The sequence below is a fragment of the Hakea prostrata genome, chromosome 7, assembly GCF_041222555.1.
Source record: "Hakea prostrata isolate BN-2017 chromosome 7, UWA_Hpros_2, whole genome shotgun sequence".
NCBI classification, from domain to species: domain Eukaryota; kingdom Viridiplantae; phylum Streptophyta; class Magnoliopsida; order Proteales; family Proteaceae; genus Hakea; species Hakea prostrata.
Window position 1 is genome coordinate 14082099 of NC_142606.1, and position 15797 is coordinate 14097895.

The 15797-nt window shown below is 36.2% G+C and overlaps 2 protein-coding genes across 3 annotated transcripts; both read left to right on the plus strand.

Annotated features, from left to right (window-relative positions):
* The first annotated feature begins 728 nt into the window (after nt 1–728).
* LOC149009994 (uncharacterized) lies at nt 729–3889 on the plus strand. Of its 2 annotated transcripts, XR_016174496.1 has the most exons (4): nt 729–1338; nt 1961–2630; nt 2832–3021; nt 3279–3889. XR_016174496.1 is itself a non-coding variant. In XM_089162062.1 (3 exons), exons 2-3 carry the CDS (start codon nt 2144–2146, stop codon nt 2936–2938), a joined length of 594 nt encoding a protein of 197 aa, XP_089018188.1. In that variant the 5' UTR covers nt 729–1338; nt 1961–2143; the 3' UTR covers nt 2939–3262. The 2 variants fall into 2 exon arrangements, 1 of the variants encoding a protein (XP_089018188.1); XM_089162062.1 differs by lacking the exon at nt 3279–3889 and having other exon boundaries at nt 2832–3262.
* A 4676-nt stretch (nt 3890–8565) lies between these two features.
* LOC149009995 (Thioredoxin z) lies at nt 8566–13207 on the plus strand. Its single transcript, XM_089164011.1, has 4 exons — nt 8566–8892; nt 9031–9153; nt 12317–12397; nt 12525–13207. The coding sequence occupies exons 1-4, from the start codon at nt 8671–8673 to the stop codon at nt 12639–12641; spliced, it is 543 nt and encodes a 180-aa protein (XP_089020137.1). The 5' UTR covers nt 8566–8670; the 3' UTR covers nt 12642–13207.
* Nucleotides 13208–15797: the final 2590 nt, after the last annotated feature.

Sequence of the window (15797 nt, forward strand, 5' to 3'; positions counted from 1 at the left end):
TGTTTTTACAGAAGAGCTCCTCAGGGGCAGATTCGAAGAACCCAAAGGGTCAAGTATTGCCATCTGCTACTGGCCGCAGGCACTTTACACGAGGGCTGATTGAGGGTTCAGCAAGCCCAAGTGATGTTGATTCAGGCTCCATCCCCTCCCCACCTAGAACAGCAGAGGTAGGATGGTCATCCAGTAAACTCCCTGTTCTTTCTGGCTGTTTATATTCCTGTAAAATGTATTCTTGATGAAAGGACCTACTGGATTGTTTGTAACAGTGGATGATGGAATATAAGAGAAGTCCCTCGTTGAAGTCATGGATCGAAGAATCTTGACTTGAGTTATCGGATAGAGCCTATTCACAAGACTTGGTATATAAACCTTCGTCCTATCCTTGGAGCAGTCTCAAATGATTGTCTTTGTGAGATAAAGAGTGTCTTCTTGCCTTTGTATATAACATACCATACCATGGGGAGTGCTGTACAGAGTAATTGGTCTAGAGCTAGGGAGTCCTCTACTGTATCATTGTTACTTTTGAGGGTTAATTCATTGATGATCATCTTCTATACATGTTGTTTGTTCCTTGATGGAAAAAGTGGAGTACGCCTTGTATTCTTTTAATGTACTAGTTCTGACACTTAATGGAAGGTATTCTACTGAAATTTAGTTTCGCTTCAATTTGTTTAAAAAAAAAAAAGCATATGATGCAAATTACCCGTTTTATATTTTGGGGATTACTTAGCTTGGCATTCAATGCCATGATGCTCTCTGTTGTGTTATCATGTCCCAACATTTTCTGGTGGACTGTGTCTTGCCATCGTGGATTCTGTTTTGCCACATGACCAATCTGGAACTGGGATGTCGGAGGATCAAGCGTCGGCCATAGGTGAATTAACCCACAAGGGATTTAGAAAAAACGAGGTCGTTTCGTTTCTCAGGCGTCACATAACGATCAACCACAAATGCAAATAGAAATGCGGAGTGGATCATTGATCATTCTATTGCCATTTCTTTGCTTCTAAAGAAGCCAGAACTTCTGTTGGGCCTGTCACATACATTTGCTTCACCAAAACGCCAGATTCTTCATTTTTAATTCATAAATCATTATCATCTAGATTCTAGAATATCCCACTAAATATTCACATCTTATTTAGGATAAACAAAAACTGATTGAGGAAGAGGTCAGATGAAATCGTAGATTTTGCACCAGTGGGAGCGGGGCAGGCGTTACTTCGGGAGAACATTGGGGAGGAGAAAAGCTACAAGATGCTTTCCCTGTTCTCTGTTTCTTGATCTGGTCGGTCACCCGAACCTGCTTCTTCTGTAGACTAATAATCTCCATTCTCAGAGGTAAACTAACAAATGTCCTCTTTTCTTCAGTTCTGATATTGCATACTATGTTATGCCATTATGAATTGACCGATTTGTTGCCGGAGTTTCTATCCGTTCTTGTGCCAATCCACCGAATTGCCTTTTGAGGGTCTCGGGATTGATTCAGTGTTCGGGTGAATACTCAGATGGGAGAAAGCTAAGAAAATTTAATCTTTTACAATGATTACGATTTTTCACAAATTATTCATTGAGAAATTAAAAACCTGTTCTTCAGCGAGAAGCGAACTCGCTAAGTGCTCCAGAAGATAGGGTTGTTGGTACGAGTCCTATTCTGCTTCATTCATTCTTTGAACAACAGCTTCTTCTTTAATTTGTTTCATCATTTGAGGGTTATTTTTGTTGCCCCATTGTATCTTGTTTAGATTTTATTTTGGAACAGTTACTAGTCTCCGTTGTTAATCCAATTTATTCTTTTCTTTTTGGCATTTCTGGCACTGTGCATTAGGGGATCTGGACTGTTATTGAACAATTTGTCTGGTGAAACTTTTGTATAATGGTTTTCTGGGTTGTATGTTATACCTTAAAAGGTTTTCATTCAAGCTATGTACTCTCTTATCCTACTGGAACATTTTTATTTCAGTGGAAGGTCTACAGAATCATTGCTGCCAAGGAGGCAGGATGAGCATGTGGTGATTGCTTCTGTTGATGCAGCTTGAACTTTGGATTCATTGATAATCTCTGCCTTTTGGACCCCCAGTATACAGTGAACCAGGTTCCAAATCCAAAGCCATAAATTGAACCAGCTTGAACTTTAAATTCAGCAATGGAACCAAAAATTGATGGCAAGCCATGGGGATGGTCCATCCTGTCCATTGTTCCTTGGGGGATCAATGAGAAGGATAAATTGAGAATGCCAACTACAGTGAACAGGGAATTGCAGACACCGAATTGGGCCGGTGGAGTTGTACAATCTGGTGCTAATTCTCGCATCATCTTCAGACCATATGTTTCTAAAGTTCCCTGGCATAAAGGAGCAAGAGGTTTCCTTTCTCAGTTCTTCCCACGTTACGGGCATTACTGTGGTCCAAATTGGTCGAGTGGGAAGGATAATGGATCTCCTCTCTGGGATAAACGCCCCATTGACTGGTTGGATTTTTGTTGCTATTGCCATGACATGGGTTATGATACGGTTGATCAGTCTGAACTTCTGAAGGCGGACCTGGCATTTCTTGGATGCTTGGAAAGACCTCATATGACCATGAAAGGAGACACTGGTGTTGCTCATCTTTATAAAACAATGTTCACTACAGGTACTGGAATGACTCTTAAGATTTGTTTGTTGCCTTCAATGACTATAGAAAGAGTTATGCATGCTACCTGCATCATTGTTCTCTTTCTCTCCCTCCATTAATTCCTGTGTTTCTGTATGAATATGAATCTGGAACATTCTTCCTTGTGAGAGCTTTATGTATATCTTCTTCTTAAGGGTTTGTGCTTATTTGCATTTCCAGGTCTCAAGAATATATTGATACCCTACAGAAAAGTCCTAGTGGGGCTACAGTCACAGCAACCGATGTTTTCATTCGGATGGCTGGGAAATTTGGTTGGGAGAAGGTAGCAAATTGATGAAACCTTGTGACCGTGGTGATCATGGTTTCTGCTGAATAGTGGAGAAGAGCATCTGCTGTTTTAAAATTTCAGGTCCCAACTCTCATTTGGCTAGCTCAATAGTAGCTTAAGTTCATTGTCACCATTAGTGAGATGGGTGTTTTCATTTCATTTAGATTTTGCTGGATGCCCATGATGTAAAATAGCTGGGAGCTTTTGACTTTTCGGAGTTTTACTTGTCCATATGTGAAGTAGAAAAAGAAATTTTTCTCAAAATAAATTTTAGTTTTCTCCCTTTATGATGTTCATGGATTTTCTATTCTTATTTTTGAATTTTTGTGATTGACCAGTCACCAGAAATATGCCTAGGTTTTCATTTGGATGGTGATTCAAATTTGTGTGGATGGATTCATGGTGCTCAAATTCAAATATACCGGTTGGATAATATTGGAGGTGTCAGATATGAACTCTGGTGATTCATGTCAGATAGACCTCGACCCTGAATTGCACAAATTTGTAACAACCCTGGTTGGGAATGTTGTATAAGAATATTTTTAGTTCCCTCGTTAGTCTGGAACTAATTCATTCTATTCACATGAAATTCTATATTCATTTTATCAACATGACACTACCAACGTTTTGAATATGAGATATCATTTGGATTGTTGTTCTGCAACTGAATCAGGCTAATGTGCCTACCCTACTATCCTCTTCTTTCATAATCTTTGTGATTTTAGAAGAAAACATGAGATAGCATATAATTGTATGGATTTGGAAATTCTAGGAGATTCAAGAGGTTGAACAGTTCTGAGAGATTGGAGAAAGCCAAATGTAGGTAACTGCATTTAAGCATAAAGTTGAATTTATCATACAAATAAATGGTCCGCCAAAGGCTTGTTACCTAAAACACCTGAGATGTAGAATAGCTTCTGCTTGCCACTAAAGGTGGCAGTGGCAACAATACTCAGATCATCTTTATTTTCTCCAAAATTTTCCCTTTTGTTGCTGCTTTCAACAACTCTTACCTTCACTAGTGATCACATCATTTCAATCCATAGGCCTCTTTGAGATGAATCAAATTTATTATATTGATGTCATGAATAGTTATCGATAGGGTTTCTAGATCCTTTGATTTCTATGATTCCACTTCATTAGTTAAAGAAGAGTTTCATGTTGGTTCTTGGAAGACTGAAAATGAAGAATAAGAGTAGCAGACATTTTATAGTTGCCTACATTTTTTACTAGGTAATTTATTATCCTTATGCATGAAGATAATCAATTCGGTCGTTGTGGTCGGACTCTATTATGGATTTTTAACCACATTCTCCATTGGGCCTCTTAATTTCTTCTTTCTCCGAGCTCAAGTTATGGAAGAAGTAACCGAGAAGAAGGTATCAGCATCAACTGGTTTTATTATGGGACAGCTCATGATGTTCATATCAATCTATTATGCGCCTCTGCATCTAGCATTGGGTAGACCTCATACAATAACTGTTCTAGTTCTATTCTATCTTTTGTTTCATTTATTCTGAAACAATTACAAACACTTTTTTTATTATGGATCTGGTTCTACTATTAGAAATTCAATGCGTTTTTCAGCATTCAATGTGAAGGTTGAGAATGAATAATAAGAGTGGTACGATAATTTTCTAATTGCAACAAGATATATAGTAAGGGACACCATAAAAAGGCATTCCACATAGGATATTTTTTTTTTATTTTTTGACAGAAATTAAATTTATTTCTTTCACAATTGAGATTTTATAGAATTTTTTTTTTATGAACTAATTTATTTTTATGTACACATCAATTTCTTTTTTTAAACAAAATCTTCGATTACATAAAAGTTTCAAAAAATGACAACCAAAATTGAAAAAAAAAATGCTATACAGCACTTGGAAATTTTTTTTAATGAAAAAAGAAAAAAAGGAGAGAAAACTCTAAATACACTGAATTTAAAGTTCTAAAAGTGCTGTGGCTACAATCTTGTTACATCCATATCTCTACTACTACTATTAGGTACTTAGTTGCTAGGTCGAAGAACCAGTTTTTAAGTGTGAGATATTTAAATAGACTGAATTTAGAGTTCTTAATAGCTTAATGTCACCCAAAATGGGGATTTGATTGAGGGTCCAAATCTTTTTGGACCGTTGTTAGAGTAGATCAATCACTTTTTTTGTTGTTGCACCAAATTTCTACCAGCTGGTGTTGAAAATGCCGCAATTGATCTATGCCAACATATATCCCTTTGATTAGAGCCTCTACTGCCTCCCAACGTCCAAAACTCCTATGTTGATGTATTGTATCTGGCATTCCTAAAATAATCCTATGCTCCATCCTGTCATCCTTAATTGCTGGTTATAACCCGAGCATGCATTAAGATAAAATAATTAATTTTCTTAATAACAAAATCGGATATTCAGATGCATGATAGTTCCTTAGACCAATCATTTCCTTCTCTAAAGGTGCTTGTGCTTCTAGTCTCAAATTTGGCCTAATCTAAGGTCCGTGATTTATCTAGAAATGTTATAACACTCTATTTGGTCAAGTGATTGTTTTTAGTGATCACTCTATTTGGTCAAGTGATTGTTTTGGTTGGCGAGAATTGAGTTGTAGACACTGAGGATGGAATTTTGAATGAGATATTCTAGTCTTAGTCCTATGGGACTTGCTGCCCAAACTCTTTTGGTCCATTCATAATTAATAAAGATATGTCAAATTGATTCATTTGACTCTCTGCACATCTCACAACTTGTGTTAATTGTTGTCCACTGTGATAAGACTTTTAACTAATAACCTTGCAATCACGGGTCGCCAAAAGAAGGATTTGAATTTAAGGTGAATTTGGAGTTTTCAGAAGAATCTCCACCAACTCTTGTAGGCTTCTTGGATGCTCTCTTACTTCGACAGTGCTTGGCCCACCAGTTTGGTGGAGAACTCACCATTGATCGATATTAAGGAGACCCAAGAACCTGGAGAGTTTAGATAAATTTATTGATTGAAGAGGGGGAAGAAAATGTAATTGTAAAGTTGAGAGTAACTCCCTGTTGTAGCTCTCCAATGATTCGATCACTTTTACCACTATGATCTTCCTTGGCCAGCCATCAAAGTTTGGGGTGAGCTCTTGTTGTCCATCATGCGGATCCAGGGGCCAATCCAGAAAATCTTGTTCTCTCCATCCCCAACCTTTCCTTGGAGATCCTATTTGAAACTATAGTCATGGATTCAGTCCTGGTAGTCCTACCAAGTACAATACTATTTATTACTATGAGGTGATTCTGATCGAATTGACATACTAAGAAAATTTATTGAGGTATTTTATGATGCAATTTACCAGAAAAATTGCCAAATCTGGAATTATCAAACCAACTTTGTAAATAAAAGAGAATAGGGGTCTTCAGAAACTTGCTAATTCTAAAGTCGGTGGGGGGTGGTTTATGGCAATGATTCTATGCAAAATTCCTAATTTGGTACATAATCCACTTTTTATGCTTTTGTGTCTGAATTGAGCAAATTTGGTACATAATCTATACTAAAATCTTGTATGATTGGACACAGATGGTTACGTTTTTTTGGCAAGATTGTCACAGAATCTTGTATGGTATATAAAAAGTCAGAGTACAAAATGAACACACTTTTTCTTTTTAATAAAACCAAAAGAAAACTAAACTAAATACAAATACCACTTACAAACATAAAAAACAAAGGAAAAATCACCAAAGGCTCCATCTATTTATTGGAAAAATGTTTTTCATTATTTTTCAAAACAAAATTAACAACATGAATTCTGATGGAAATTGAACCATTATTATTCTATAAACTTTCTAAGTTGCTCTTCCATTTGAGCTAAGGATTCTCACCTATAAATACAAAAAACATGTTGGATCAATCCAAAAGAATCCCTACTTTGAAAATAGTCATAAAATAAATATTTTTTTTCTATGACAAACAAAAGGTAAAGCAAAGAACCATGTCATTTTGTATTTTAAAAAAATTTTTTTTTTCAGTTCATCATCATCCATCAATAAAAGCACCATTAACAACGCGGGTCGAACCCATCGGTTTATAAAATTGGGGTTGGCAAACCAGGAACCAAAAACAAACATTAATAACCAATAATCACAACTAAAGTAAGCCAAGCCACTAACATTTAACCATAAACACAACTAGTAGTAGATGAATCCAATAAAGATGGAAGCAAGAAAATACAAGAGTACAAGTGTGAAAACTCATAAAAAGAACGGACACAAATTCCATTTTCCATCAACAGCAGATGCGATTTTATGTCTTGATTTCCAAAACTCATAAAAAAACAAACACAAATTGGGAAAGTATAGAGCAATTCCTTTACACATTTCCATTTGTTCCTTTGGAAACACTAGATATTTAAAGATGGAAACAAGAAAATACAAATGGTTTGCTACCTACGATTAGACAATTCAGGATACAAAACTACAAGTATGAAAACTAATGGTTGTTATATTCAATTTTGTTATATGTTATTTTTCCTTCAATTTCATGTCATCACATTTTTCATCCAAATTTTAGGGATTTATTAGTGGGGTCCTTGTGATTTTGAGTTTAACATTGTTTCAGTTTCATTAGTTCACAAGGTTTATGTACACCTTGGTCACTAGTACTGGTTGCTGGTCTTACAAAATTTCTAATGAAGAGTTAGCTTTGGAGGTTAATGTGTAGTAATGTATAAGACGAAGTGTTAGGCTCAAAACAAGCAGGTCAGAATCACAGTGAACTATAACATAGAACATGTGGAGAAAAAACTTTGTATTCAGTGAATAAAATGTGATGAAGAAAAAACATAGAAATTAGGTCAACTTACCGTATCTATCAATCCAGCAGTCTGATGTATCCCAAACTATGATTAACTGGGGCAAACAATGAAAGGGACATCATAAACTAATTTGAAAACTTATATTCGTAGATGGTTATGTCAAAATCAGATCATTGCGAACACTAACAGTACTTGAAAAAAGTATGTTGGAATTAACTGGAGATTAACAGCAGTGACAGTTATTTACATGAACATCAAACAGTACTGACAATACCTGGTTTTGAACTGAAACAATGAAGAACAGGGAATTGATGGATTACTGGACAGAAAAACTGGAATAAAAGGAGGATATGTAGGGTTTCACACCTACTGTAGTGAAGGCCAGTATTCTACCTACTCACCTCACACTGCTTAAAATGGTAAAAATGTCAACAGATCATTAAAAAATTGTATTCAATCTGTATTCAATTCCATTGAGAAAAGTCTATTGAGAAGAATAACTATTTGATAATCATCCCAATTCGATTGAATTCGTCTGAAAACTGTGAAAACCGATATGATGTCATCCGATTCCGATATGGGTAGTAGTTTCAGTTAAGGTTTAAAGTATCACACGATACCATACTTATCGCCTAGTATCGTATATTTTGACCCAACTGATACGATACATCTCGATACGTCTCTCCATTAAATTACACTAAAATACATTAGATACTCAGATACAGGACGATAGGTCTTTTAAAATCACCAGGCTGATATGATATAAACTTTTCAGGCTTTCTTTCGTTTGTGGGTTTTGAACTTTTTTTTTTTTTTTTTTTATGGGGGTGGTGGGTGGGGTTAAGACTTTTGGTTAGTGTTATCTTCGGAGCACAGTGCACAATTCTCTCGGAAAACAAATTCTAGACAAGAGACGGTTAACGTCATCTCATCTCTCTCTCACATCAACCATGGCGATGATACAGAGCAACGCATCATTGCTTACTACTTCCACTGCCTCTGCATTTCTCACAGCGCCACGAACCCTTTCTCGTTTCCCTTCCTTCTTCAAGACCCACCAACTCAACTTGCTCTCTTCAATTTCTATTCACTCACCCCTTTCCCCAAAACCAACAAGAAGGCTACCCTGCAAACCCCCTTCCGGCAAGTATGTCAGAGAAGACTATTTAGTGGTAATTTGGTTAGAACAGTGTTGGTTCTTTGTTTTCTGCGTTGCTTTCTTTTGTATTAAATCTTACCTGTTGCTTTATTTTGGATTAGAAATTGCCTTTTTCATTGTTTTAATGGTTTGGGTTTTGGGGTTTTGACAGAAGAAAATGTCGGCCAAGGAGATTGAGGAACTGATTAGGGGGGAAAGGACTGTACCTCTTATTGTTGATTTCTATGCGACATGGTGCGGCCCCTGCATTTTGATGGCTCAGGAGCTCGAAATGGTGGGTTTGTTCTCTTCGACAACTCTCGTTGGAAGTCAGTTTTGTTACTAGTAGTATGTTTTTGCTTGCTTATTGCCATATAGAGCTGCATATGAAGCACCGGTGATTAAGGTAAAGACGAATAAAACATTTTGGACCTGTATATTAGTTCGAAGTACCACTGAGCTAGGAAGTTCTATTTGGCTTCAGTTCATCTTTATGTCCTCGTGCTTTTGGAAGAAGGACGGATGATGAACTTGTGAAGAATGACTGCTATTGAAATGAACAAATACATATATATGTTTTTGAAAGAAAATTCCTGATTAAATTTGATTCTTTGATAGGTTACCTAAAGAAAGGCGAATTATTTAAAGGAATGCCAGTTCTAAGAACAGCCTCTCTGTGGAAGCAGGGGGGAGGGCTGCAAACATTATGGCATTCTCTGGACCATGTTGGGTGGGAGCATTGTGCACTGGGGTCACCCTTTTTGGTCTTGGAACCCCAACTACTGATGGCAGTTCTGGTGTTATAACCAGTCAGACTTGGTATCTGCATTTGTTAATCTTAGGTGTAACCGTGTATGATTAACGAGTGCATGATGATGAATCCATGCTTACTTTCTGCAGTCCCATAGGAGAGAAATTGACAGAGTTTACGAGTTGATGCTCTGTTCATTTCTCAATCTCCCTTCTTTCTGTAAGCTTGCAAATTATCAAATTTTGGCAGGAAACGTGAACCTAGTTTATAGGACTGGAACTACCTTAAGTACTAGCATCTTACAACATGGAGTTTCATTGTCAGAAGACTAACTTAAGTAATTACCTTTTATTTCTGCTTTAAAGGTGGACATCAAGCTCATAGACTCCCTGCACTGTAAAAGAATTAACAAAGAAAAAGAAGCTATGAATGTCATAAGCAATACACCCATATTTGGATTATGTCATGGGTGCTCCTTTTGCTTTCACATTCCAAAGGCACATTTACACGTTTGAACTGAGACATATGCAAGAAAGATGGCTTTTGCTTGTAAATGTTACTACTTTGAATGTTTTTGCCTTGACATCTTCTTAGTCCTTGGAGTCTCCTCTCTTTCTGGGTTGGGTGAGTACTAACACAAGTATCCTGTAAATCATATATTTTCTTATCATAATACTCCGTCTTTTGTGCACACCAGTCAAAATAGTCAGAGTTATGAACTCCCCTTCTTATGCTTAAGAGCATAGAGCTTTGGAAGCAAGGAAAGCTAACTTATTCATTAATCATCCAACTGCATCTAGTTTCTGTATTGTTTCAAATCTTCGTATAGCTTTAGATACTCTTATGGATGTGACTGACATGAACTAACCTACTCTAGCATATAGTTATTGGTTATGTTGTTATCCGCACAAGTTGTACGAGATCAGATCTGACTCTATATGACCATTCTGAAAACTGTCAGCTTCAGTCTTTTTGATGATTGTGATCTTGACCATTCTGATCAGATCTGACTCTCTTGACCCTTTTTTTTGTGTGTGTTGTGTTGTTGTTGTTGTTGTGGTGGTGGTTGGGTGGGGGGGGGGGGGGGGAGAGGTTGGGGAAGATTTTTGGTATCCTATTGTTTATGCTTTGCTCTTGGAGTATCATCCATCATCTTATTCATTTTTCTCCATACCTCACATATGTATTGATACGAGTTCCCTTTTCCAATAAAAAAGCACTTGGCTTTTGTGTTTCATTCAGTCAGGCATAATTGTTTACCTAGCAAGATGTTCAGTTGCAAACCATATCTTGAGCAAAGTTGCTTTTTTTATAAGGATAGTAGTCAGAATCTAGAAGCAGATACATGTTTCTGTACTTTATCCACTTTAATATGATGGTGTACCTACTAATCCAGATTCAGAGGGGAATGGACATTTTGAAATTATCAAGAGGGGGTTATGATTACCATAAGTTTCTCATCTTGTTGCTGTAGCTTTTTATGGAAACTTTCATTAGTTGATTTTCAGTATGAGCAGTTTTCTCATTGATTGAACTTCATAGACTCAGTTGAATATATCCAGAGTTCATTAAGGAAAGCCCACGGAATTGTTTGACATTTTGCCTGGAACTTGTGTTTGGTGGCCTTGTTTTGTTATGGAGGTTAAAAGTCCCCATTTGGACTATAGGCTGCTTGTTTTACCTCTTGTAATTATCCTCTACTGGCCAGGAAGGATTCCTCTTGTTGGTTGTTGGTCAAAAGGGACAGCCTGCATCTGTAGATAGCTCTTCCTTTTTTATTATCTTACATTGGACAAGTAAGGCCTTTAACAAAGGATGGTGATCTTTCCACAGAATGCTTGATTACTGAGAAGGTTTGTGATGCATGTGTGCTGTGTATTTGTCTTATAGTACACTAGTGTAATGATCACTTTGTAAATGAAAGGGGAAACAAGTGAAAAACATGAGGTTGTGGTCTTGGTTTGACATTTATTACATGTAAAAGTGAAGGGTGCAAAAATGAGCACTATTAGACAATCACAGGCATGGTCTACTCGGCAGTGTGACCTCGATGAATTAAACATATTAAACACCATTCCATGTATTTTATGTGCAAGAATGTTTGAACTCCAACTGTTCTTCACAGGGAATAGGTATTTGCATGGGTAGTTTTCGTAAGAGAAAAACATGATTATCTCCACAAATGATTATCTATAAACATGATATGTGTTCATAGCCCTTAAATGAGTTGTCTTAAAAGAATCAGACCCAAACAATACCTAAAACATACCACCAAAATCTCACAGACCTTGTTCAAGATTCTAGCTGAGATCTCAATATCTCAGTCTTCAAGGTTGGATACAGAGACTAGATGAGATCTTGAACTATGGTTTGAAGTTGAGATGACACAGTCTAGGGCACTTCACATAATTGAGAAAAATAAATTTGAAATCTTTCTGTTGGCTACTTTGAATATATTTTTCTCTTTTAGCTTGGCACTCGAGGTGACCAGTGTCTTTGTGTATGAAGGTTTGCCTTGTCAGACAGGCATTTCCTCGACCACTTGTGAGAATTGATAATGTTCTCTGTGATATCACATTTTTAGCAATGTAACCTTGTTATGCATATCCTTCTATCTATTCTTGCCTTGACAAGGTTACTGGGTCACCAGAGATAAGAGGCACTGCATCTAATGGATCTGTTTTCTTACATTAATTGCCAAATGCAGCTCGTAGTGGAGTATGAGAACAATGCATTATTTGTCAAGGTAGACACTGATGATGAGTATGACTTCGCTAATGATATGCAGGTAATTCTCACTTTAATTTTTTCCCCTTCCCAGCCTCCCATGGTGCTTTCTTGTTTCTAAAAATTTTTGGCGCGAATTTAGTTTTGTTAGTTTCAAACATACGCCCAAATTAGATTTACTGGTGCAGGTTCGAGGTCTACCAACTTTATATTTCATTAGTCCGGATCCAGACAAGGATGCAATCCGGACTGAAGGGTTGATTCCAGCTGAGATGATAAGGAATATCATTAACAATGAAATGTGAAAGAGAACATCTAAGAACTCGATAGATTGAAACCAGTTTCAACAGATGATCTGGGGTTGAAGTGGCTTATTCACCTTCTGTTCCAAGGATCACCCTAGGGATCAACCCTAAAAGGTGGGTAGAAAGCCTTCATGAATTCAGGAAATGTTCCTGCTGATTTTTGGAGTGTGACTTTTCAAAGATGATGATGGATATATCAGACTCTTTACGAGGCTGGGCGTTGTTCAATTTTGATAATAGATGCCTGTTTGAATTTAGATTCTTGTTAACTGTAACATGTTGCAATAAACTTCTTTTAGCTTTCATGTTATCACTTCTACTTTGTGAGTGTCAAAATTTGATGTAGAGAGAGCTTTAATTTCAAGACGGTCTCTGCACCTCCATTGCTTTAGTTTCTCTCTGCTATTTACCAGAAAAGAAAAGTTCCCTTTGCTGCCTTCCTATTTTTGTGACCATTCCACTGATCACCTCATTGATGTGTAAAATTATCTTTCTTCTGATCACAGCTCAATTTTCTATCAGCAAAGGGCATAATTCTTTAATAGTCAGAAAGTGAATTTTAATTTTCCTATGTTGCTAGGGAAAATTGTTGTCTATTGGTGTACTGGTAAGTGCTGCCTGGTCTATCAGTATGTGAAGATTTCAAGCAGCAATTCAACCTTAAAGTTAGATTGAAAAGTCAAGATAAGAAGAGCACTTTAGAATAAAAGGTAAAGAAGAATTTCTGGTTGAGATGGCTTCTTGAACTTTGAACTGTGTGTACAGCATACGTTTTCTATGGTTCTAATTGAGGGTAAATTTCTACCAAAAAATATTGATTGAGGGTTAAAGGTATTGTGGTGTGGTTCGTTTTGTCTGCTTTTTATTTTTCGTTTCATGCACCACGTTATATATATATATATATATAGATTTATTTTTTTTTGGTTTGTCAAAATTGGGTCGCACACCTGTGGCATAGTGGGTGCGTCTCATAGCGGGGAATTTTTTGCATCCACAAGGTTTCGATACTAGAACTTTGCTTAAGATGATTAAGCTGCTTGCCACTTGGACTAACCAGTTTCTACAATTGATTTTAGGGTGTTTTTTTGTTGTCTACTTAAATGGCAAAATGACATGTTGTTCACATTCGTCATTTTAAAACTTATAAGTTAAGTTACCTTCGATTAGATTTTGACTTTTTGATTGTTAAGTATTTCAAGTTTTGAATGTCAATGTACTAAAATACTCTTTAGCATTATAAATAACAATAATGTCCATCATTTACCTTCATTCTTAAGTGGGTGAAGCGATTCTACCTAAACCTTGGTCTCTGTTGGAAAATACCCACCACTATCCCATTTGGGTCAGTGATGGTAGTGGTTGCTCCATTTGATGAGCTCGATTTCACAGAGGCAAGGGAAACTTTGAATTACAGAAAGGACATTGCTGCCTTGAATATCGATGCTACTAGTAGTTTGAAATGGTGGTGGGTATTTTTTTGGCCAAGGAGTTTGCTTGTAAATTACTGTTCCTCAGGGAGAGAGCAAATTAGAGCTCAAAAGCTCGAGTCAATCAGTGAACTAGGGTTTTTTTTTGTTGTAAATTTAAGAAAATTAAGTGAAGTTTTTGTAGAATAAAAAACTTAATTTTTCTTTCACCCTATGTGCAAAATGATCATTTTAATTTCAAAGTTAATAAAATAATAATAATAATTATAATTTTTCAAAATGACCAGTATGAACAGAATGTTAATTGAGTTGACAGACAATAATTTTGGCCCAACTTAAGGAGACAACAACATGAAAAGAATTCATTAATATGTGATGTATCTTCCATTTAATTTGTAGAAATCATCAGTTGAATCATTAATAAATGACTTAGCTTGATAAATCCTGGTTGGAGAAGTGTAAGCTACGACATAGAACACAGATTAGGCGCTGCCATATGTCTCTGTTTGCATTAAATTGTTTATGCATGTGTCTCTGTTTGCATTAAATTGTTTATGCATGTTTATTATGTTTGTCTTACTATCCCACACCAACCATTAGCCTCATTTAATATATGGTTGGAAACGCAAATCTTGACATAAAAAGAGTTAAGTAAATAAATGTGTGGATGAGAATTGTTTGGTTTTCGTTTTTAGTGATGTTGCTAATTATATATAATTGATGTAAACGATCTCCAAATTCTTCTTAAACTGAAAGATTCTCAAGTTGCCAAAAGGAGTCTTAAACTCAATTGTATGTTGTTCATCTTTTCAGGAAATTTATACATGATCACATAAATTGATGAGTTGGATCAGATTAGTTTTTTTTTCACATTTCTCCACTATATATTTGAGTTAGGGTTCACATTTAATGAGTTAAGATTATTCTCTACTATATTTGGGGGTTCAGTATCAATACTCAGAGGTGAGCTCTTCTCCTAAATATACGAAAAAATGGTACGAAGAAATACAATCATCTATCCCGGTGAACGCCCTTCCTGAACTTATGATAAAAAAATGTAAAAAAAATGATAAAAGTATAAACTAAGTTTTAGATTTTTATAGAAAACAAGCGTGGCGGCTACTTAGATGGCCACTAGCTTTGACCAGAGTCACTAAAAACAGATTTGCTAGGTTTAAAAAGGGTGATAATACATGTAATCTTATAATATAAATATTATTTTCAATTACCATATGATACTTTTAAATATTTTCCATTACATTAAATTCTTCTTTAGCTCCCTGTCATTAGCAATCAATGAATTCTTAAGTTAAAAGGATTCACTAATTGAAGCCGCCATGATCTCATCCAAAAAAGAAGAATGCATGAAGACGGCTAACTTGTGTTCTATTGCAGTCAAATATTAACACCCAGAAAAGTGCACTTGATACAAATTTAATTTGTCATATTCGCCACTTGGGTGGGTGGGTTGGTAGGTCAAACATCTGGTGCCCAAATTTCCAAATGGATATAACTAGGTTGAAAATTGTCAATGAATTAGCAGCCCTTGGCCCCATTCATGTATGGGTCATCTTCACCTTCATCCGTAGTGTAGATTTGTTGAGCTTGTATGACTCAAAGCTCACCCAATCATCTACAAATACTCAGAGCCAATCTCTCAAATCTACATACATTTTCAGCAGTTTATACAAAAAACCAATTCAAACTATTCAAAAAGATGCCTTTAATT

What these genes read in the sequence shown, in the direction of transcription:
- LOC149009994 (XM_089162062.1), top strand. Translation starts at nt 2,144, where the DNA reads ATGGAACCAAAAATTGATGGCAAGCCATGGGGATGGTCCATCCTGTCC. An exon ending in TAAAACAATGTTCACTACAG is followed by an intron (nt 2,631 to 2,831) that starts GTACTGGAATGA and finishes TTGCATTTCCAG; the next exon opens with GTCTCAAGAATATATTGATA.
- LOC149009995 (XM_089164011.1), top strand. Translation starts at nt 8,671, where the DNA reads ATGGCGATGATACAGAGCAACGCATCATTGCTTACTACTTCCACTGCC. An exon ending in TCAGAGAAGACTATTTAGTG is followed by an intron (nt 8,893 to 9,030) that starts GTAATTTGGTTA and finishes GGGTTTTGACAG; the next exon opens with AAGAAAATGTCGGCCAAGGA. An exon ending in TGGCTCAGGAGCTCGAAATG is followed by an intron (nt 9,154 to 12,316) that starts GTGGGTTTGTTC and finishes TGCCAAATGCAG; the next exon opens with CTCGTAGTGGAGTATGAGAA.